Genomic DNA, 22080 nt, shown 5'->3' with positions numbered 1-22080 from the left:
TTAAATAGAGATGATGATGATGAGCGCACAAAACATTTTAACAAAACCGTGCAGCTTGTCCTTTGAGCTTCCCGTAGTAGGCATAGAATAAACATGGCGGCGGCCTTGGTGAGGAAGGTCCCCGGTACGTATTTCTCAAAATGTATATGTTCTCTGGGAGCTTTCATAATAAAACGGGTCCAATGTATTTCGACATTTATGAAATAATACAAGCAACTAAAGAGACTATCACTGTCATTTACCTTATCACATGTTTTAGCTATGCAGCTACAAAGCTAATGCATGCAACCCTCAATACCATGTCCTGTCAATATTAATTAATTTGTAGTGTTACTTTCCAGGTTTCCTAAATTTCCCTAGTTTCCTAAAATCCGTTCCATCCTTCCGATCCATGGTAAAGATCTGCTTTATTTTACTTTATATTTGCTACTTTAATAAACCTGTGTTGCATAGGCCTGTTGAGACCTCTGATGACCTGCGCCAGGGCAGCCAAGATTGGACAGTTTTCTACCCTAACGCGACCCCAGACATCTCCGATATTTGCTGCCGCTACTATCAGGGCTTCTCCGGCTCTTCATTCATGTCTCCCAACCCAAGGTGGCATTTTGCAACGGTAAACACTGTCCTACAAAGGACACCACCGCACTGAAAGATTGTGTGCTGACACCGGAAGTGATTTGAACTATGTAAATAAATGGTATTTATTTCCTATCTTTTCAGTGTCACACCTCTGCTTCCTAGTTTGGGTCTGCAGCCATGCCGAACCCTGACCTACTTTGGGCTGCGTAAGGGAAAGAAGAAGACCGTGAGGTCCGTGGTGAAGCGGTTCCTGAGGCTCCATTGTGGTCTCTGGGTCAGACGGCAGGTACATGATGAATCATAGTTTCTGCAGTGGACATATCAAGAAACGAATACTGTGCCAAAATAAATACGTTATTCTGATAACTCCTAAAGCAAGAGGATAGTTACATAATGTGTATATATATATATTCAAATATACTAACATTTTCCCTTCTTTCTTTCAATAAATAGGCTGGATACAAGAAGAAACTATGGAAGAAGATGCCTGCCAGACGGTACAGATTGAGGCAGCATGTGTTCTGTAACAAGACGCAGAGCAAGATGCTGGATAAAATGACCGGTCCATTCTGGAAGAGAAGAAACTGGTACCTTGATGATCCCTACTTTAAATACCATGATCGTGTCAACCTGAAAGTATAAATCCTGTGTGTATATTGTCTTTGATTATGGTGTAATAAAGTTATTGTATGAAAGAAGGAAAGATTGTCTTCCATACTTACGTAAACACTTGGTCATGTCGTATGGCATCAGAGACAGAATTAAAGTGTTTGAGTTAAATGTTTTAACTTTTATATTTAAGTATTAACTCCCCTGGTTAAGCTGTTTGTATCCTCACAACATGTGTTGGCTGGTCCAAGGTCAAATAAACAGATCACTCAATCTCATTATTGATCTTTTCTTATCAGAGTTGAGCTAACTTGTACCTCTGCCTTCCCTGCTAATACAGCTGTCATTAAGAATGTCAGCAGAAAATGTAATAACTTTCCCTCGTTTGCATTTTAGAAAATCATGGATTAATACACAAACAGGTTCAGTTGTCATATTTAATGGCTGTATGTCAATTCAACAACAGAAGCGTAACAATAAATGGATAGCCATGCACATTACTCCTTTAGAGTCCTTTAGTTTTAAAGACTGCTGACATTCTGGCCTGCCAGAAAAGATTGTATGCTATGTTGTTTATATATATGTTAAATAAGATGTATACATTTATTCCAGAAAACACTAAATTAAATGATTACAAAATGTCTATCAGTAATGCGTGATAAGGCCAAAAACAGGTTCACACTTTTTCACTTAAACAAATAATCATGCAATGATAAATGCATATGATTCAGATGTATACAAATCTGGTTCATAGCAATGATCTAGTTATTTTGTTTTACTTTATGAATTTCTTGATTATAGGAAAAAGACGACTAATGCAACAGATTTCAGAGCTTCTTGAACACAGAAAAGACCTGCAGTTTCCACCATTGAGCTATGGAAAGAAATTGTGTGTGCATAACAGCTCTACGACATTAGAGTAAATCATGGTGTAAACAGAACAGTGGTACCTGAGAAGCTTTTGTTTCAAACTTCCAACCGCCTCGATAAGATACAGTAAATGACAGGATTGCTTGATTAAAATCCTGCCATCTTGGACAGACTCATTCGTCAGAGAGTGTAAAACCATTTAGCCAGAGGTTAATCAACTAAATTCAGCAGTGCGACATCAGGAGCCAAACAGATCACCTCTCACTAGAAAAAAGAAATACACAATTTGAACCATCGAAAAGTAATCGGAAACCTACCAAACGATACAAATATTTGTGTGATCTTGTGTTCATAAAATTAATAGAAGACCCATGGGTTTTTAATTGCTCGGTGACTTGTAACACAGTGTTTCTTAATGAAGGATGTTCATATATCTTTGATATATACATATAGTAAATCTTTTTGATGTATACATAAACCGTTTTCCAACTGTTCATACAAATCTTAATTTTAAATCAGAAAAATAACAGAAATTGTGATTAGATTTGACAAAGTGTGAATCTGATTTGAATTACTACTCAAAACAGTTTCACAGATCTTTTAACACATACTTTTAACATTGCTATTATGCATTTAATAAACACATGTAATACACAGATATAATGGTGCATTTATCGGTTGAGACGACCAGCCATTTCTTGCCATCCATTTAGTCTCTTCCTTCATATTAAGGACAATATTTGTAATCATATAACGAGTGCAATTAGATAAAAATACTGCAGCCCAGAGTGGAAGTATGGAACATGTTTTTTCCAATTAGCTTTTCAAGGCTGTTGACAATCGCCAGTACTAATCTGGTTGCCTTAGACCCCATTGGCATGTCACTGCTTGACCAACTAAAATAGTATCCATACTGATTACATTTAAGTAGAGCAGCACTTAGTAGTGGAGATCTCTAAAGTCAGCAGGTATCAGAATCAGTTCATTGCAACGGGTTGACCTGGGGGTCTCTGCAGCAGCTACTCCATAACTGGGACCGCACTACTCTTCAGGTGGGACTTTGTCACTGACCATTTCTGACATGACATCCGACCAATACTTTCTGTTAATCAGCGACAATCAAGTCAGTGGACAAAGGTCAAGGAAGATCAACCATGCAACTGATATAAAAACAACCAAACAAATGCGATGCGAATCACATGAGATGTACAGACACACACACACACACACACATACACACAGAGCACAATAACCACCAACATAAAATCCAGATGTCCGTCGGCATGAAAATCATCCATTCTTGTGACCAGCATCAGTCTCAGACACCTCCTTTTTTTTTTTTTTCTAAAAGCAAGTCCCTCAGGGTATTTATAAACACACAAGGGTCTTAAGTCACTTTGGTTACCCTACTCCATAACAAGTCTGCTTAATATATGTAGCTTTTGGCCATACACAATTTTTCCTCTGTATTTGTTTTACATTTTTTTGTTTTGCAGTGAAGGCAGCTGAAGAAGTCTGGACTCGGGTTCCACATGGCTTCATTGTGAAGAAAGGGCACTCCTGGATCTTGTGAGCGGCCTTAAGACTTTAGGAGGAGGCTAAAAGGAGAGGAGACAAATATAGATGGGGTTTAAAAAAAGAGAGGGCAGAAGGCGTTGAGTTAACAAAGAACGACTAGTGATTTAAAATAACATTTAGTATCATTTTCAAATCCATAGTTGAGTGTGACAGATGCAAGCAAGCGCTATATTAAGAAAGGATGGAGTGGACAGGTTGGCAGAGAATACGGTTTGTCATGTCATCTGTTTCTAATTTTAAACGTAAAATTAGTATACTATATATATATAGTTGTTTTTGAATTGAACTACAAGCAGAATCAGTCCGTTTGTCCGCCAGAAACCCATCAGAGGTGTTTTCCAGTGGTCACCTCCCTACCTGTGAGTTCTTGTAATCAAACAAAAGATCCCCAGTAGAAAAGATTTTAGCTCATGCACTTCATTCAGTGGCACACCAAGCATCCCGAGTCCCAGATTAAGGAGTTCCGGGCCTCGTCATGATTTAGTTGGACGCACAACAGGACACATTAGGGAGTGAGTCGGTTAATCGCACTCCTTATGTGTGCTCATTTACAATCAGGCAGCAGCAGGACAGCCGTGTTATTAAACGGGCAGTACCTCCGGGGCCTTCTTCTTAATCTGCTTTAGCTGGGGTGAGCGTGACCCCACCTGCACCCCTCTCCCCACGTCCTCCCCCTCCTCCTGTTTCTGGGGAGCAGGGCCCTGGGTGGGGGAGGCAGAGGGTGGAGAGGGCCAGGGGGTAGTGGTGGTAGGCTCAGCCTGGAGGTTAGAGGGCCAGAGAGTCTGGGACTGCAGCTCCTCGGTGCTACAGTGCTCCAAGACCTCATATTCAGCCATGTCAAAATCCTCCTGCCCTGGTGCCATGGAAGAGGACGGCCAGAGGGGTCAAGAACAGGACGGGACACAGAAACACGGCATCTGCCCTTTTAAAGTGGGAGCGCCATTCCCAGATTTTCCCTGTGATTGCTGGAGGGTTGCAACACGTGGTGGGCGGATTTATGATTGATTTCCATCTTAATGGTTGGAAAACTGCTCGGTGACACAGGAGAGCAAAAGAAAAATAGTTCATTAGAAACTCGTAAACCAAACCCATATTCTAATGAGTGCCTCAGGCCTGTGACCTGTGACCTCCCTGGACTTCATTACCGCGGGCGCAGACCACCTCTCCCTCTGCTTCACGTGGACAGGAGGGTTAACACATACCGAATTGTGTTTCATTTGTTTTAGTATAACTTAGTTGGGTTACATAGTTAGTTTTGGACGAAAGGTTGTCCTCAGATGTATTGTGTTTAGTATCATTTGCCCTTTTTGAATATTTACCTAAAATGAAAAATAATAATTAATCTTTTTAAGTTACTTGTCAAGCTAAAAGTTAATTGTAATTCAGTTAGAATATATAGTTCAGGTTGTGCAACGATTTTCAAAGCAACAATTGCAGTCTTCTTGTCAACAAATTATTGTATTTCAAGATAAAAAGCGAGGCTGAAAGGCATAAATAATTGAACAGCAGTCTTACGTGTACACTATGTACAGCAGTAAAAAGCTGTTAAACCCAAACATTTTCTCATAACATGGAACGAGCTCAAGGTACAACTTAATTTGATGGTTACTATGTACATAAGCTGCACTGTGGCGACTTGTGGCTGTCAGCCTGTAACAGACAGGAAGTAGGCTTCAGGTTGAGGGAGGAACCTGGAGGGCAAAGGCATGCCTCATATCTGCAGATGTTATATCTGTGTGCTTTTGTAAAGCCACCTCGCCCAGTACGGTATTCAGATACCACAGGAGGCTAAGGCTGATCTCCTATTAATGGGCCATATAATGACAGCACCCACCGTATGACAGCATGCTGACATGTGAGCACTGAGAGCCCTCACCCCGACACCAGACCCGGTTATCACCGGTTGAGACTGCACCTCAGGCGTGTGATCTTTTCTGCCCCCTTATTGGTCAGTAGAAAGACACTTTTCCCCACCTTTGCTGTAACTCTCTGACTTGCTGCGCATCATGGACCGCGCCCGGTGCTGCGACGCCGACTCGTGTTCCCCGTCGACCGAGTCTGGGTCCGCCTGGCAGGACGACAGGTCCTGCATGCTGAAGCTCCTCAGCCTATCAGACAGGACGCCCTGACCCTGGAGGGGAGGGGCACACAGAGCAGCCTCAGGTGTCACAGCTGCTGTGGGTAAACAAACGGTGGACAGCCGCCATTCCAGGAGAACACTCACCAGGAAAACTCAGAGGAGTTCCACCTTTGTGTATTACTGGATAATAACATTTGAAATTTGAAACACACACACACACACACACACACACACACACACACACACACACACACACACACACACACACACACACACACACACACACACACACACACACACACACACACACACAAAACCACACCCATAGAGTTGTTTTCTCCTATTGATAGTCCACAAAGAACAGAATCCCCATTCAAGTGGCTTTCAACTACAACATTTCACAAACAAAAAGAAAAGGGACAACAGGATGAACAACAAGCCGTCTGCTGGACAGCGCAGCTGAAATGCCCGGGCTCAGCACTACCTTTGACGCTGCCATGACGGCCGCCGCAGCTGCCACGTTCAACCCTTTCCTCCCAAAATGCACCAGGGTGTCATAGCTTTTGTCCTTGGCCTGGCAGAGGTACTCATCAATGTCCTGCAACCGACACACACAACAAATGAATACAATGATTTATAAGAGACAAAACAACACTGTCTCTCTGCTGATGGGGCCCAAGAGAAACCATATGAAGATCATGATTCTTCTGAATCATCAGTTATCGTCTAGCTCCAAACACAAAGTGGATGAAACATAAAGGACATGATGGTACATATGTCATCACTGTGGATCTCCCTGGGCCTTGCTTGAGGAAGGGGAAAAGGAAGGGAAAGGCAGGTTGAACACAGTGATGGGCCGGTCACCTTCTCTTTAGAGGAAAGCGTGGGATGAACGAATTTCCTGTAGAGCACGCTGGCTCCCTTTGTGTATGGGGACAGCAGCCACACCACGAAGGCTATCTTCAGCTCATAATAGAAGGGGATCCTGCAGGGAAGAAAGTACAATGATTAAGCACCTCTAAGGTCACCTTTCCTCCTTCCCTGTTGACGTTGTACTATCTCTACGAGTATTCATTGTTTGACACGACAGTGACCTTTAAAAAATATACAATGGTTGACGTTTGCTGTTATTCAGAAGAAATACCCCTTACCAACATAGAAACATGTCCGTAAATACTTCTGCAGCGGTAAATAAGGCAAATATTATCCAATACATCATCCATTTTACCTGTAACAGAACAAGGAAAATCATTTACAATAACAAATGACTTACAAAAGCGCTTCATGTCGTATGGGATTATGAAGCATAGCAGTGATAAACTTACATATTCTTTAACGTCTTTCGACTTTACCGCCTTATACGATGAGTATGCAGGGTATAGTGTCCCAAATACAAGTCTGCAAGATAAGAAACATATCAGCCATGTTGTGTACACATTATCAAAATCTCTAAACTGAACCCAGACCGACTACACTAAAACACCAGGAATATGTTACCACGTTTATAGTTAAACGCAAAAACCAAAATATGGCCTTCATTTGTGTTATGGACAAGTTGTGTTGCGTCGAGTTGAGACACACCTGCGCTGCTGACTCCAGTCCAGCCACAGGACTGGAGGGCAGACCCACGAGTTCAACGGCTCAGCAACAGCTGTGAGCGTGACCTGATCAAATTACTGCCCTACATAAAATTGCACCACGTTGGCCTGGCATGAGAACATCACTGCCACGACAGACCTCTCAAACATGACAACAAGAGTCATTGACTGTCAAATAGACTTGACAGGGCTGCTCGAAGCAGAAATATGTTATTTTGTCCCAAAGTCGAACATCTCAAACTGGCCCCCAGTGACAGTGTTGCCCAGCCGGAACCGAATACGCCAACGTGCTTGTAACAGGATATTGTAATCTAAATTTAATTGGCGTAGGCAACGAGCTTGTAGATGTGTAGGCCTACGTGCTATTACTTAGTAGGCCTGTATAAAACGATAGCCTACAATCTATCAAGACGCTGGTCGAAAACCACAAGAAGAAATACAACTGATCATGGCAATGGTTCATGAAATACCATTATATTATTATAGAGTGAATCGATGCTATATGAAACCTACAGCCCTAATCTTAATATTAAAAGTAGCAGTTGAATTGTAACTAGAGAAGGCGAACCCATCCCTTTGTTTTCACAATACCAGACCCCTCAAATGATCACATCGGGTTTCGGTCACCTCTCATGGGGTGAAATCCGCGGTTTATGGGATAGGCCACCCTATATCTCTATATCAGCGATATTCTAACACATCATAGCCCTACTCATGATTTGACATTCCCCTACAATCCTGTCAGCCTTTTGTCTGCTTTTGAACAACAATGGCATTGCATGCTCGTCATTTAATGGGCTGCCTCTTGTTGAAATAAAAATATCGCCTAGTTAGAAAGAAATCTACTTGCAAATAAAAAATCAGCACACAGGTCCTCTGAAACACCCGAGTCATGCTTTATTGTACTAGAAATACGACCACGTCTCTGTAGCCATATAAAGCGACTGATGGGCTGCACCTGGCCAATGAACGGGTGGCCTATATAACACACATCGAAATAAACCGTGTTTCTTGTCTGCTTAAATGACAAGAAAATTATTATCGAAAAATATAATATTACTTACACCACAAGTCTGGAAATAATCCACGAGACCATCGCGCTGTGTAGCCGAGCGAACGCTCCGTCTGCGGGGAGGAGTTCCTGACTGGCGCTCCACCAGCGGACAGGCGCGTCGCTCGAGGCGCACGCAGCCAAGAACGTGCAGAATAAACAGTGGATGGTCCATAATAACCTTCAACCATAGATGGCATTGTTGTCATGCATAAGAAAAACAAAACCACGACTTCATAATACTTAATGTCCAGACGGAAGATTAGAGTGTACTTTGTTACTGCTGGTTGACATTGTTATTTATATCATAGGCCTCCACACAATTACTACGGTATGATTTACTTGCGTCGCTAGAAAATAGTGGAAGCCCTGTACATTTCACAAAATGCTTGATATTTCATGAACCTCGGTTCTACGTTGGGACTCCAGACGGCAGAAAGAGAATTAGGGCAGGATCGAGTTACTGGCTGTAGGGAATTCTGTGGCTTTCAGGTAACAAATCTCTTCTTCCACTTTCATAAAAGAGGCAACCTTTCTTTTCTGCTCCTCCCAGCGCAATTACACCGAGTGATTGAAGGAAAAGAACAACACACACAGGGTCTCATTTCCAACCAAACATTTCATTTTCCACACATCTCACCAAAATGTAGATTTAGGGCATTTGGGGACATGAATCAAATGAACCACATGATGATTCCTAATGTCTTAAATCCCTCACACAATTATATGTGTGTTATTCCAACAAGTGTACTTGCATCCACATAGGTCCACAATTAATATAGATACATTTTGACTGTACAGAAAATAACTACTGAAAGATCCAATAGTTCCAGATATGGTAGGCAGATTCAAACAAAAAGGAATTGGCTATTAAACGCAGATAAAGACTTAATGAAGAACAACCCAGCTGCGGTTCTAGTTAGTTTTTGGAAAAGAGTGCGAGACCATCACCACTATTATAAATAAGCACAATAATGTGTTTCTGTCTGCAGGCTTTCTATACTGCTTTATAAAATACCACTTCTTAAGTCTTGTGATATGGTGTTCAAACCATGCTTTGGATAATAAGCGTTGGCATAACCTGCCCCCACCTAAAGTCAGGATGGCATTAAGCTCCGGCTGCATCGACTTTAAAAAAAACAAAAACAAAAAAAAAACGGAAAATGTTATACACACAGGAAAGCCTTAGCAAAAAGCACACATGACCCCAGATAAACGTAGGCAGACGATAAACAAGCAAAGATTCCAGGTAAACCAAAGTAGTCTCTGTCCTTTTGGGGGGGCGAGCAGAAAAAGTTGGCAGCGGGACGGACGGAGGGCTCTAGCTCCTCAAGGCGGCCAACCTCGACTGCATCTCCTCAATGTCCTCCTCTGACTCGTCCTCCGAGGCGGCGGTGGCCCCCTGGGCCTCCATCTCTGGCAAGGCATCTGTGACTTTGCTGGGCGCCTTTCCAAGGGCACCTAACGGAGCACATACACAACAGTTCACGATTGTTTGGTTTTCTATGTAGAAAAGAGTCTCAACAATTATCATGGAGATCACGCTCGTATTGCATATCAACATCATACATCACTACTTGATGCATCGTACTTAATACGATTATAACTAATGACTCATGGTTTGCAGCTGCTTGTTTGTTGTTTAGCGGATTGCCACACATACCGGCTGTGATGTCAAAGAGGATCTTGTCCACCTCCTCCTCTGCTGCCTCCTCCATGTCCTCCCCGTCCTCCATGCTTTCAAACGTGTCTTCCATCATTTCCTCAATAATGCCAGCCTAGGAGATAGAAAACACACTTTTTTGAGTCCATTTTATAATAATAATGGCTGTAAACCGATAGGCATAATGCTCCTATTAGCATTATTGTTTATCATTATTATTTGAGAATTAGTAGTTGTAGTAGTGATGTTGTTATCCATATCATTGATCATATTTTTATAAATTATTTTGTGTGCCTTTAAACCGGACTATGATTTTGATTTACTTCATTGCATTTCTTTCGTTGAAAAGCCTCAACGCATTAAGAAGTGCAACAACTAGACTACTAGTTAAACTACTGTTTGTGCAGCTTTTGGACCTTCATCATCTCCTTTGAAAGGTCCCTCATGGTGGCCTGGATCTCCGGGATCTTGACGAGGTTCTGCATGGCTTTCATAACCTCCGTGCTTTTCTGAAGGGCTCCAGCAACACGCACCACAGCTGGGATCACACAGAGAGACATTAGACATCAGCACTTAGTTTTATCCTCAAGAGGATAAACACAAATAGGAGCCAGAAATGAGGCACATAAAAATAAATAACAACACATGAATCTAGCCAACATAAACTGTTTTCTTCACACACGTACCAAGCTGATTCTTCATGCTGAGCAGTACGGAGTTCATTTGAGCTTTGGAGGCATAGAGTTTACTGACGGCCCGCCGTGACTGGATCAACTCTTTGGCGAGGATGATGCACACATCTCTCTGGCCTTTCTTGCCGGCATCTTTGATGGATCTTTTGACTTTTTCCTCTTCCCTCTGAATGTCTGGAAAGCGATGGGATTATCTTTACATTTCATGAGTTCAGAACCCTATATGCCTATCGTCTTACGTTAACAATACATAGAAATTTAGATTTTAGAAAAATTAAGAGCAGAGATATATAAACTTTAGAGGCTCACCTCGAATTTGTCTGTCAATCACTCGCATTTCCTTTCTGATTTTGAGCGACCATTCATTTATCTGAAAAAGGAGGATATTTTGAATATGTAACGAGTTGTGAATATAACGAGCCACTGCTACTACTGCATATTGTTCAGAATATCGAGTCAAAGTCTGTACACTACTTTATCAGATCACGACATTTGCTAAAAGCTGACAAAATATAGTTTGTTTACATCTGATAGCTGATCTGTGTTAGCTGGAATGTATAGCAGGCTAACTGCTTATCGGTGCTCAAAATATAAAAGTGTTGCGTGATTAAAGTAACGCGGACATAAAATAAAATAAGTATGTTTGTGCATATGTGAGAGTTAGAGGTGTAAAGTGATTTCTTTATAAGGTTAAGGTGAATGTTAAAAGGATGCTAACTGGTAAGCTAGCAAAAAGCAGCAACAGTTTGGAAGAATCCAACTAGCCAGGGAGCGACAGTTAGCTTAGCGGTTAGATAGCTTACACACCACCCCGTTCTGACGGAGATCCTTTGAGCATCGGTGTTCAAATCCTGGGTATGTACAAGCTCAAAAATCCCCTCAAAATCCTAAACTCACCAGGTCTTTTGGTGGTTTCTCTTGTGTTCTTCCGAACAGACCCATCGTAGCCTTTAAGTTAAATGACTAGCTAACTGCTACCTGAAGTATTCCACTGGCTCTTCCTGTTCCTGATGTTCCATGGCGAACCCGAGCCCCGCCCACCTCAGGACAGTCTGGCACCATCAGAGTTTATAGAGTTATAGCTCTATAATAATATATAGTTTATAGAGTATAGACTAGTTAACACACCATAGGTATATGAGTCCCATAATAATTTCAGTTACATCTACATTTAAAAACAGCAACTGCCTATTCTAGTCTGGGAAAAAGCTAAAATCCTTTTATTTTTAGGAGATATCTGGACCTTTTTTATGGAAATATTTAGACTACTATTTAACAATATTATAAATGACAATACAAATTAACCAAGACTAAGATCAATGTCAAATTCTGAACATAGTTTCGCATTGGTAATTCCGATTATCTTGATTTTTACCTAGTTAAAATCTTTTAAAGCGATTTACTAACCCACACGCGCACGCACATGCGCGCGCCTCTCTGTCTCACACACACACACACACACACACACACACACACACACACACACACACACACACACACACACACACACACACACACACACACACACACACACACACACACACACACACACACACAGGTTATGTATACCCGTCCACAAAGACACCCGTTGCATTACCATTACATCTCCTCACCTATCTTACTGCGTCCCATTAGCGTTTATTTCTCTGGACTATGCATATTGCATACTCAATACTGTGAACATCTGCAAATTCAACGGTCCATATTTTGCTCATTCATGCACAAACTGTATAGCTTTTTATTATTACGTAAATGTATCTATTTTATATTGGTTTACTTTCTTTCTTTCTATTTTATAATTATATTTCTTTACTATGTTTCTAAATATTTTTATGCACCAAACACCAAGAATACTTACTTGACAATAAAGCCAATTCAGATTTGGATTCTGATCAATTATTATGTTGAGAAGAATTCATTCCATCTCCATCTATGTGCAATCTGTTAACACTGTACTTGCCTTGACCATTGATTGGCCGAACCTGCTGTTTCCACTTCCCACAACATGACCTTTCTAATTTATTCAGCTTTTATTTAGTAGCGAGTAATTGAGATGCAAAGGGAAAATGTGTCGAAGTAAAAGTATACATTTTATTAAGGAAGGGTAGCGGAGTATAATTGAAGTTACTGGAAATATAAATATTCAAGGAAAGCACAAATCCATAAAAAAATACTTTTTGGAGCTCAGGGTCTTTTTGTGCATGAAAGCAGATAAAATAAGCCATCCAGACATTTTCTTCATTTATCAACCAGTATAGAGCTTGCCCGGAGCAACGCTTAAATCCCAAAAGGCTATAACTTGTCCCTGGCGTTAAAACAGGTCTCTAGGGGGCTTCTAGAGGTTCTAGACGGTTCTTTATAGATCGACCGTCCTACCAATAAAGCAGCCTCTGGTGCGAGCCGACTGCGACACGACCAATTAGAAAGGAACAGGGGCGGGCCTTAAACGCATCTTTTGCAATTGCGCATGTTCGTTGGGGCCGCCGGTTTAAGACTGCCAGGAGCGGAAGATTGTTCTGGACCTCATCGCCTACTGGGATTAGATTGAATGAGTTTGCTGATAACAGCGGCGCTTACATAACTGCTCGTCATTCAGTCAGCCCGCTGTTAGCTAGCTGACGGGTATTATCTGGACTAAGACAGCCCTTCAGGAACATAGATCGACCGTCGAACATACTTTGGTAGCGTTTATATCTATTATATTCTCTTGTGTCAGGTGCAGTCGTCAGGGAGTAAACTGAGACGAGTCAAAGAGCCTCATTATGTCAGTGGTGGGAATTGATGTTGGATACCAGAACTGTCACATTGCTGTGGCCAGAAGCGGTGGCATTGAAACCATCGCCAATGACTACAGTGACAGATGCACGCCGTGAGTATAACACTGACCTCACCTACATCATCACCTATAGCATCACCTATTTATACCCTCATCTATACCATCACCTATACCATCATCTATACCATCACCTATTTCACCACCTATACATCACCTATTTCATCACTTATTATACCATCGTCTCCTACAACATCACCTACACCATCAGCTACTGCTACACCATCACCTGCATCATCACCTGTAACATCACCTGTACCATCACCTGTACCAACAACTATATCACTTATATACCATCAACTATAGCCACGGGAATGATGCAATTAGAGGGCATCCACTGGCGGAGTAACGCACTAAACTCACTTATAGAGGTGACACGTTTGTGGCTTCATTTTTGAGTGGCTTTATTTCAGAGTTATTCCAATTGTGTGTCGGCTCTCTACGTCATAGTTCCACATGAATGCAAGCAGGCTATGGTCATGCTCTTCAAGTATGACACGGTGAAAGCACGGGTCACAGGAGGCGGTGAGATGTTAGTGCGCCGCAGTGACTGACAGGTGGATCTGTCGACCAGGACGCGTTTTAATACTGCGCAGTTCAGCTGTCAAGTGGACCCCTGGAAAGAGAGGCTGGTGGACCCTCCCCTCCAGACACTGTACCCTGTTCAAATATTGACAGACCAATACATGACAACACAGAGGAATATCGGCTTATTATCCTCAGTGAATATAAACTGGCAAACATTATGGGAGGCATTAGCTATATTATTATCAAAACACAATTGATCAACTGTTTGGAAAAAACTGACATTTATTGAATTGTCAAACTATAAGTGTTTGTATAATATAATAAACGTATTATATATTATAATGAAATCATTTGTATCTGTGCAAATGTGCAATACTCCCTTAGTGGAGGATAGTAAGTAGAAGTATCCTAGTGTTTGTATTATGCCTGAGGGAAACCAACGGGGATAGTTCTAAGAGACGGGGGGACACAGATGGAGGACCCGTCAGCCAAGTCATGAAATGAATCCCCTGACGAAGACTAGTATTGAACTAGCGTTATGGCGCCTCATAAAGTAATAAGTAGGGTCGAGAAGCACGGAATATTCTTTACTTTGAAGGGAAACTATTTTGACTCACTGGCCTATTTAGCAATCTTCCAAGACACCCTGGTGAAATCTCATCCATCCAATCTCCGTCATACCTACTCAATCTTAATCATCATAATTTCATTGTTCGTTCTTTCTTTTTGTAACAGCTGTTGATTATGACTGTTTCATTATTAATTATAGCATATGATTATGCTGCTGATTAATATATATTTTTTTCCACCACAAGAGCTTATGTGTCCCTGGCTTCCAAAAACCGCATCATTGGAAATGCAGCTAAAAGTCAAGTAAGGTCCGCTATTAATCAGCCTGTTAATTTTAGCCTAACAGATTATTCATGTTAATACACATTTTGTTAGTTAACATTCAAACTGCCTGATGCTATAATTGCGTGTTCTGGATCAAGTGCTTGACATATATTCTTTATATAATCCATATATGCCTATCAAACGACCGTAGTTAAAATAGTGTTCTGCAGGATATTACATTGCTTATCCCTTTTTCAGATCATAACGAATTTCAAAAACACAGTCCATGGCTTCAAGAAGTTTCATGGCCGAGCATTTGACGACCCGTTTGTGCAGGGGGAGAAACCCAAACTGCCTTACAGCCTGCATAAACTGGCCAATGGCAACACCGGGATCAAGGTAAAGCAGCCGTCAGAAATAACCTAATCCGGTCTCTGACATTCCTTTTTTTGGTTCTCTCAATGGGACTATCTGTTTTAAAACGTAAATAACAAAACACATTTGATTTGGTTTTATTGTCAATCAAATTAAGTTCAGTCCTACGTTTTTATATTATCAGCATAGAGCATGAATGGTTGGCCTCCTTCCAGGTGCGTTATCTGGATGAGGACAAAGTGTTCACCGTGGAGCAGATCACTGCCATGCTGCTCACCAAACTCAAGGAGACGTCCGAGGCCGCCCTGAAGAAGCCTGTGGTGGACTGTGTCCTATCGGTGAGTGAGGACAAAAACCCAGCTAAATCCTTTCAAATCTGACTCAATCCGGTCCCATTAATAAAGAGATTGATGGGTGTCCCACAGGTCCCGAGTTTTTTCACAGATGCTGAGAGACGGTCGGTATTCGATGCCTCTCAGATCGCTGGGCTCAATTGTTTGCGGCTCATTAACGACACAACTGCAGGTGAGCGTTATGAGAACTGCAAGTCGTGAAGTACCTGCCAATGGAAAGAGGCTGACTCTCTTGTCCTCCTTTTGTCTGTCACTCCGTGTATGTATGGTCGTCGACGTCATTTTGTAAGTCATGACAAATGATCATGTTCAGAGATCAGGCTTCTACAGAGAAAAGTTTCCGTCAGTGTTAGTGTATGTTGCCGTGATTTAATAGTTTGTGCTCTTTCGGGCCCGGGGGTCTACAGTGGCTTTGGCCTACGGGATCTACAAACAGGATCTACCCTCTGCAGAGGAGAAACCCAGGAACGTGGTGTTTGTGGACTTAGGTCACTCCTCATACCAAGTCTCCATTACTGCATTCAACAAAGGCAAGCTCAAGGTGAGCGATTCAAGGGTTAAATTCATATGATCCTCCTTTGCTTTCGCTCGTATCTTCAAAACTTCCATAAAAAACCAACACAAACAAACCTGCCTACTCCAGGTGTTAGCCACCGCGTTCGACCCTTACCTGGGCGGGCGCAACTTTGACGAGGTGCTGGTGGACTACTTCTGTGAGGACTTCAAGGGCCGCTACAAGCTGAACGTGAAGGAGAACCCGCGGGCCGTGCTCCGCCTGCACCAGGAGTGTGAGAAGCTTAAGAAGCTGATGAGCGCCAACTCCTCGGACCTGCCTCTCAACATCGAGTGCTTCATGAATGACATCGACGTCACCGGCAAGATGAACAGGTGACCTTCCCCTTCCCTCGGATGAGCAGGTCGGGCTTTCTTTCTTTGCCAAGTAATCGCGGCTCACGTGATGAATCAAAATCGTTCTCATTTTGAATTTCAGGATCCAATTTGAAGAATTCTGTGCTCATTATCTGGCGAGACTGGAGGCGCCGTTGAAATCAGTCCTTGAACAAACAAGTATGTCCATCATTGTTTTGATTTACAAAATAGCTACATTTAAACGATCATGTTAAAAAATATCAGAGAAATCGTTTAATTGCCTTGTTTGGTTGCAGAACTGAGCCGGGATGACATCTATGCGGTGGAGCTAGTGGGTGGAGCCACTAGGACTCCGTCTGTTAAGGAAAGAATCATCAAGTTCTTCGGCAAGGAAATCAGCACCACTCTGAACGCAGACGAGGCTGTGGCCAGGGGCTGTGCACTGCAGGTACACCTCCATGCTGTCACACATGCAATGCCTGGTGTATGGTGTGTTATGGTGTTATAAAGTATTATAGGATGGCGTAGTTGAAGTATTAGTGTTATTCTGTTAGTGTTATTGATATGGCTGTACATGCTGCCTCTGGGGAGCTCCCTACATAACCTGTGTGTGTGTGTGTGTGTGTGTGTGTGTGTGTGTGTGTGTGTGTGTGTGTGTGTGTGTGTGTGTGTGTGTGTGTGTGTGTGTGTGTGTGTGTGTGTGTGTGTGTGTGTGTGTGTGTGTGTGTCTGTAGTGTGCGATTCTTTCCCCAGCCTTCAAGGTGCGGGAGTTCTGCATCACCGACGTGGTTCCTTTTCCCATCACGCTGCGCTGGAAGTCCCCTACAGATGATGGCATTGGGCAAGTACAAACTATTTTTTATGAATAAACAATGTAATATAAGTCATCTGGTAAAACCAAAAAAACGGTGGAAATCTTTCCTTCTCGTATCTTTCCAACCCTGACGTGTGATGCCTTGGTGTTTCAGGGAGTGCGAGGTGTTCAGTAAGAACCACGCCGCCCCGTTCTCCAAAGTCATCACCTTCCACAAGAAGGAGCCCTTCGACCTGGAGGCCTTCTACAGCACCCCCAAAGACCTACCCTACCCCGACCCCAGGATAGGTGCTTTACTGGCTCTCTGCCTCCTCTTCATTGGGCCCCATTAATACCAGCATTGCTAATGAATGGACTTAAAGACTCTGTAACCCCCCCACCACAGAAGACTACCGAATAATCAATATTCCGTTACTGCTGAGTCTGTGTTCCTTCTCGGCCCTTTTAGGGTCAGGTCCCTGTTGTGGTCTGCAACTGTGGACTGAGTCAGACTAAAGCACAGAGTGAATCTCATGCAGTGTTCAAAGAGTGAGACACCGCGGAATACTTCTCTGTGGGTGCGGGTGTGGTTTTGACGAGAGTGCACGTCAGATTGCACGTCTGGGCTGATGTGCGTCCTGAGTGGAACATTTGAACGTTAATCCACCAGCTGTTGATTCTTAAATGAATTTCAACAGCCACTTGTTTCTTATTGAAGGCCGGTTCAATCTATATATAGTTCTTCACAATAGTCGAAGGACAAAAAAGAATACAGTGCTTCTATGTGTAGACCTCACCGTCTCTTCCTCTCTTCCCGAAGGTTGTTTCTCTGTGCAGAACGTTGTCCCCCAGGCCGACGGCGACAGCTCCAAGGTCAAGGTCAAAGTGCGCGTGAACGTCCACGGCATCTTCACCGTGTCCGGCGCCTCCCTGATCGAGAAGCAGAAGGGAGAGGGAGGAGAGGAGGGGCAGATGGACACAGAGCCCCTTGTGCAGAACGAAGGGAGGGCAGAGGACCAGGTGAGGGGCTTCAGGTGCTGGGCTTGCCCTGCTCTATCATCAATCGATCAATACAATGAATAGCTAACCCTCAACCCATTTATTCCGATCATCAGGCAAGTTTACTTTGAATTGATCCTGCCACAGAGCTCCCATACTAACAGTTGTGTGATCGAGTAGAAGTAAAGTAGCTGTCTAGGATTGTGTGTTGCGGTCGGGATTGTTGCATCTGCCGATAGACGCACATTTGCTGTCCTGATAAGCATTCTAGATTTATAATCTGAACCATCGACTGCATCAGTATGTGTGGTAAACATGTCTTACATTGAATTGACGATGATGGTGATTTGTACTCCAGACTAGAATGCAGGTGGACCAGGAGGGCCAGAGTCAAACGGAGCAGCAGAGTGAGGAGGCCAACGCATGCAGCAAGGTCACCAGAAATTAAACATTAAGGTCCAATCCCATTTCTACCCCTTACCCCTTCCCCGTACCCCTTACCCCTTCAAAACAAGGGGGAGGGGTAAGGGGAAGGGTTAAGGGGTAGAAATGGGATTGGGCCTAATAGATACAGGTCACTCCTGTGTATTGTCTGCAATGCGTGCCCAGTATGTTGTGAGACTGAAGTGGTTCTTGGCTGGGCTCCCTGTGCAGGAGGGGCCCCCTGGAGACAAGCAGGACCCCGCAGCAGGGGGCAGCAGGCCCAGATCCAAGGTGAAGAGCATTGATCTGCCCATCGCCACCAACACGATACGGCAGGTGAACAGGGACGTCCTGAACGACTTCGTGGACTACGAGGTCAGTGCCCTCCCAGAAGGCTGTGATTCATGAGCCTGTGTTGTACTAATCTGGCTGCCAGAGAGCGGGTAGAGTGCTGTGTGTGAGTGAAAGGCCTGCAGTATCGTCTTCCACCTTGCTCGGGTTCATATCGCCTGATGATCCATATTAACAACGTGTAGCAAAGGGGCCAGGTCTCCTTGGAGAAGGATCAAATACGAATGGAGTATCATTCGATAATAGATCTGTATTTCTCAAATGCATGCAGTTGTTATTGTTGGATATTGACAATTGATCTGTAATCATTGAAAATCACAAGGCATACCCAGAGTATATTATTAAATTAAATTGTATTTGTATAGCCCTAAATCACAGGTAAAGTCTCAAGGGCTCAACAGGCCATCCCTTTATGAACCCCCCCTGACCGTAGCCCCCCAGAGGGGGGGTCATCCCTCCTTCCAGGGAGGGCTAGGAGTGCAATGGGGGCAATAATTGACATACATACATATAGGCAAAACATTTTAAATCCATAAAGACTTCAAACAGCAGTTGTTGGTTTTGCCATCAGGAAGGCTTACCCTGTCCTCTTCTCACTATCTTTCAGAGGCGGATGATTGGTCAGGACAAGCTGGAGAAAGAGCGCAACGATGCAAAGAACGCTGTGGAGGAATATCTCTACGACCTGAGAAACAAGCTCTGTGGTGTCTACGAAAAATACATTACAGAAGAGGTAAAGGCTGGTTGTTATTTTGAACGTAAGCAAGGCAATTTGGAGAAACCAGACAGAGTGAGCGACATCTTGAAGTGCCCTACCAATCAAATCTCACCCCGTCCTTCCGACTTCCCTGCAAAGCCACTCCCCAAAAACACAAGCCAAAGATGTTTTTTTGTCAGAGCATTTAATTAATCTGCCGAGATAGGAGAATTTCAACAAATATGACAAAAGATGCCTCTGAAATAACTGGCCATCCCTACCTTTAACGTCAATGCCTCAGTTGTGTGAACGGCCTGGATATGGGGCTGAGATTACTGAACGGGTTTGATGCTGTTTAGCTGGGATACTCTTCATGGTTTGTGTGTCGTTGGTTCTCCACCATAGGAGAGCAGCCGGCTGTCTCTGATGCTGGAGGACACAGAGAACTGGTTGTACGAAGAAGGAGAAGATCAGCCTAAACAGATCTACGTAGACAAACTGGATGAACTCAAGGTCTGAATACATATAAGCCAATATGAGCTTTGGTTATGGCTGACAGAAATAACCGTGTTGTATTATTGGGATGCATTAGAGGCCAGCGCAAAATTAAGCTAGCTTCATGCATCCAAAGAGAGCATCAATGTAGAGAAAAGAGAAGAGAAAACTTTGATATTGTTATATTCCTGTTTTTCTGTTCAGAGATTTGGTCAGCCCATTGAAGACAAACACAGAGAGAATGAAGATAGACCGAGGGCTTTTGAGGAGCTGGGCAAGAAACTGCAGCTTTACATGAAAGCCGTGGATTGCTTTAAACAGAAGGTAAGTACTATTGGATACATAGAGGTTGTGATTTGCCTGTTCTACCAAATTATGTGAAGTGAGTGATGTTACAATTGACTAGAGGCACGGGGATTCAAGGTGCCCTTGAATTGAATAACTAATAATAGTAACAACAAGCTAATTAGGAGAATGAATTAATTCTGATGAAAATATAACAAATTCTATGTCATCTTTTAACTAAGTGATATGTTTGTAAACCCTAACGAGAGATATTTGATGAATTCACATCGGACAATGTAGTTGATGAAGACCACGGCCCTCAGTCAATATAGGAGCCTTCCTCTCCCTCCCCTAGGACGAGCGCTACATGCATCTGCAAGTGGAGGAGATGGGCGCCGTGGAGAAGTGTGTGACAGAAAGCATGGTGTGGATGAACAGCAAGATGAACGCCCAGAGCAAAGTCCCCATCACTCAGGACCCGGTGGTCCAAGTAGCAGACATCATAGCCAAAATACAGGTGAGTGTGCCTAACATCTCCAGTTTGAATAGTCAACACTGACCGAGCCGTCGTAAAAACATGAAGCCACCTCTGTCACTAGGAACTGGAGGACGTTTGCTACCAAGCCATCAACAGGCCGAGGCCCCAACTGGAGGAGTTGTTTGAGGAGACTGACAGCAGCCAGGCCCCTAACGGCCCCACGGCCCAGCAAGGAGACGGGGCCAAGGGAGAGCCCACGGGGGGTCCACAGTCCAAGTCTGCCTCTGGGAAGATGGAAGTGGACTGAGCGGCCCCTCTGTCCAGCGTCGAACGAAAGTCTTGCATCCCTCCCCCTCGTGACCATCATTGACCATCCGAGCAGAAGCACCGGGACCATCGCTCAAGTTTACTGGCCCCTCAGTGGGGGGGCTCTTGTTTTCCAGTGGCGCCATGGTGGGCTTGTTTCATTTTGGGGAAGACATTTTGTTTCAATCTTCTTTGTGACTGGTGGCTTTCACTTGGTGAGAGAATAAAACCTAAATGACAGGATAATCATGCGGTAGAGTTAACACTGCTTCTGACTGAAACCCTTCACTTCTTAGCCCAGCGCTAGGTAACGTTTCACATCTGATTCCATCTCATGTCGCTGCAGCCATTCCACTCACAACCTTCTTTCTAGAAGTTTCTGAGCTAGTGCTCTCTTGTCATTGCTATGACTGATTTATCGATAAGTACATATGTAATACGACATTATATAAACAATTATATTTATTTTATTTAAACTTAAAATTTAGTTGTTAGAAAATGTAAATAGCATTCCAGTAAGTTATGGGGATCCAGTGTGTGAATATAGAGAACACAGCCCTGGTGTAAATTAACTTGTTGCACTCAATCTTTTAAGTAATTTTTGGCTGCAGGTTTCCTTCTCTTTACCCATATTTCCATAACACTGAAGTCATGAGATGTAAAGTCGACCAATAAATGCAAATGCCTGTAAGACAATAAATTAATATAATTTGCGATTCCTCCGTTCCTTATTTTGGTTG

The 22080-nt window shown here is 43.2% G+C and overlaps 4 protein-coding genes across 4 annotated transcripts; 2 read left to right on the top strand and 2 right to left on the bottom strand.

The window, feature by feature from the left end:
• The first annotated feature begins 21 nt into the window (after positions 1 to 21).
• Positions 22 to 1485, top strand: mrpl35 (mitochondrial ribosomal protein L35). Its single transcript, XM_056590253.1, has 4 exons — positions 22 to 124; positions 454 to 613; positions 721 to 865; positions 1033 to 1485. The coding sequence occupies exons 1-4, from the start codon at positions 94 to 96 to the stop codon at positions 1219 to 1221; spliced, it is 525 nt and encodes a 174-aa protein (XP_056446228.1). The 5' UTR covers positions 22 to 93; the 3' UTR covers positions 1222 to 1485.
• A 104-nt stretch (positions 1486 to 1589) lies between these two features.
• On the bottom strand, positions 1590 to 8464 carry reep1 (receptor accessory protein 1). Its single transcript, XM_056590251.1, has 8 exons — positions 8379 to 8464; positions 7042 to 7114; positions 6868 to 6944; positions 6581 to 6701; positions 6201 to 6314; positions 5611 to 5767; positions 4233 to 4489; positions 1590 to 3656 (listed from the first exon to the last, which is right to left on the bottom strand). The coding sequence occupies exons 1-8, from the start codon at positions 8408 to 8410 to the stop codon at positions 3597 to 3599; spliced, it is 891 nt and encodes a 296-aa protein (XP_056446226.1). The 5' UTR covers positions 8411 to 8464; the 3' UTR covers positions 1590 to 3596.
• A 1222-nt stretch (positions 8465 to 9686) lies between these two features.
• chmp3 (charged multivesicular body protein 3) lies at positions 9687 to 11769 on the bottom strand. The gene is made up of 6 exons (XM_056590252.1): positions 11618 to 11769; positions 11030 to 11090; positions 10715 to 10894; positions 10445 to 10566; positions 10029 to 10143; positions 9687 to 9826 (listed from the first exon to the last, which is right to left on the bottom strand). Exons 1-6 carry the CDS (start codon positions 11660 to 11662, stop codon positions 9687 to 9689), a joined length of 663 nt encoding a protein of 220 aa, XP_056446227.1. The 5' UTR covers positions 11663 to 11769.
• A 1360-nt stretch (positions 11770 to 13129) lies between these two features.
• hspa4l (heat shock protein 4 like) lies at positions 13130 to 22049 on the top strand. Its single transcript, XM_056590725.1, has 19 exons — positions 13130 to 13589; positions 14897 to 14954; positions 15174 to 15314; positions 15506 to 15628; positions 15716 to 15815; positions 16051 to 16184; positions 16287 to 16531; positions 16635 to 16711; positions 16810 to 16961; positions 17248 to 17354; positions 17482 to 17615; positions 18127 to 18326; positions 18664 to 18738; positions 18960 to 19103; positions 19687 to 19812; positions 20182 to 20289; positions 20476 to 20595; positions 20912 to 21073; positions 21156 to 22049. The coding sequence occupies exons 1-19, from the start codon at positions 13483 to 13485 to the stop codon at positions 21339 to 21341; spliced, it is 2499 nt and encodes an 832-aa protein (XP_056446700.1). The 5' UTR covers positions 13130 to 13482; the 3' UTR covers positions 21342 to 22049.
• The last annotated feature ends 31 nt before the right edge of the window (positions 22050 to 22080 follow it).

Source organism: Gadus chalcogrammus, chromosome 5 (assembly GCF_026213295.1).
Source record: "Gadus chalcogrammus isolate NIFS_2021 chromosome 5, NIFS_Gcha_1.0, whole genome shotgun sequence".
NCBI lineage: Eukaryota > Metazoa > Chordata > Actinopteri > Gadiformes > Gadidae > Gadus > Gadus chalcogrammus.
This window is presented reverse-complemented; position numbering and strand designations above follow the sequence as displayed.

Coding starts and splice junctions, on each gene's coding strand:
- reep1 (XM_056590251.1), bottom strand. CDS start 8,410: ATGGTCTCGTGGATTATTTCCAGACTTGTGGT. Junction 6,702..6,867: donor ACGGACATGTTTCTATGTTG/GTAAGGGGTATT, acceptor TCTTCCCTGCAG/GATCCCCTTCTATTATGAGC. Junction 3,657..4,232: donor TTAAGAAGAAGGCCCCGGAG/GTACTGCCCGTT, acceptor CTCTCCTTTTAG/CCTCCTCCTAAAGTCTTAAG.
- mrpl35 (XM_056590253.1), top strand. CDS start 94: ATGGCGGCGGCCTTGGTGAGGAAGGTCCCCG. Junction 125..453: donor CTTGGTGAGGAAGGTCCCCG/GTACGTATTTCT, acceptor TGTGTTGCATAG/GCCTGTTGAGACCTCTGATG. Junction 866..1,032: donor GTCTCTGGGTCAGACGGCAG/GTACATGATGAA, acceptor TTCAATAAATAG/GCTGGATACAAGAAGAAACT.
- hspa4l (XM_056590725.1), top strand. CDS start 13,483: ATGTCAGTGGTGGGAATTGATGTTGGATACCAGAACTGTCACATTGCT. Junction 16,185..16,286: donor TCAACAAAGGCAAGCTCAAG/GTGAGCGATTCA, acceptor TGCCTACTCCAG/GTGTTAGCCACCGCGTTCGA. Junction 16,532..16,634: donor GTCACCGGCAAGATGAACAG/GTGACCTTCCCC, acceptor TTTGAATTTCAG/GATCCAATTTGAAGAATTCT.
- chmp3 (XM_056590252.1), bottom strand. CDS start 11,662: ATGGGTCTGTTCGGAAGAACACAAGAGAAACCACCAAAAGACCTG. Junction 10,144..10,444: donor TTTCAAAGGAGATGATGAAG/GTCCAAAAGCTG, acceptor TCTATCTCCTAG/GCTGGCATTATTGAGGAAAT. Junction 9,827..10,028: donor CCTCTTTGACATCACAGCCG/GTATGTGTGGCA, acceptor GTGCTCCGTTAG/GTGCCCTTGGAAAGGCGCCC.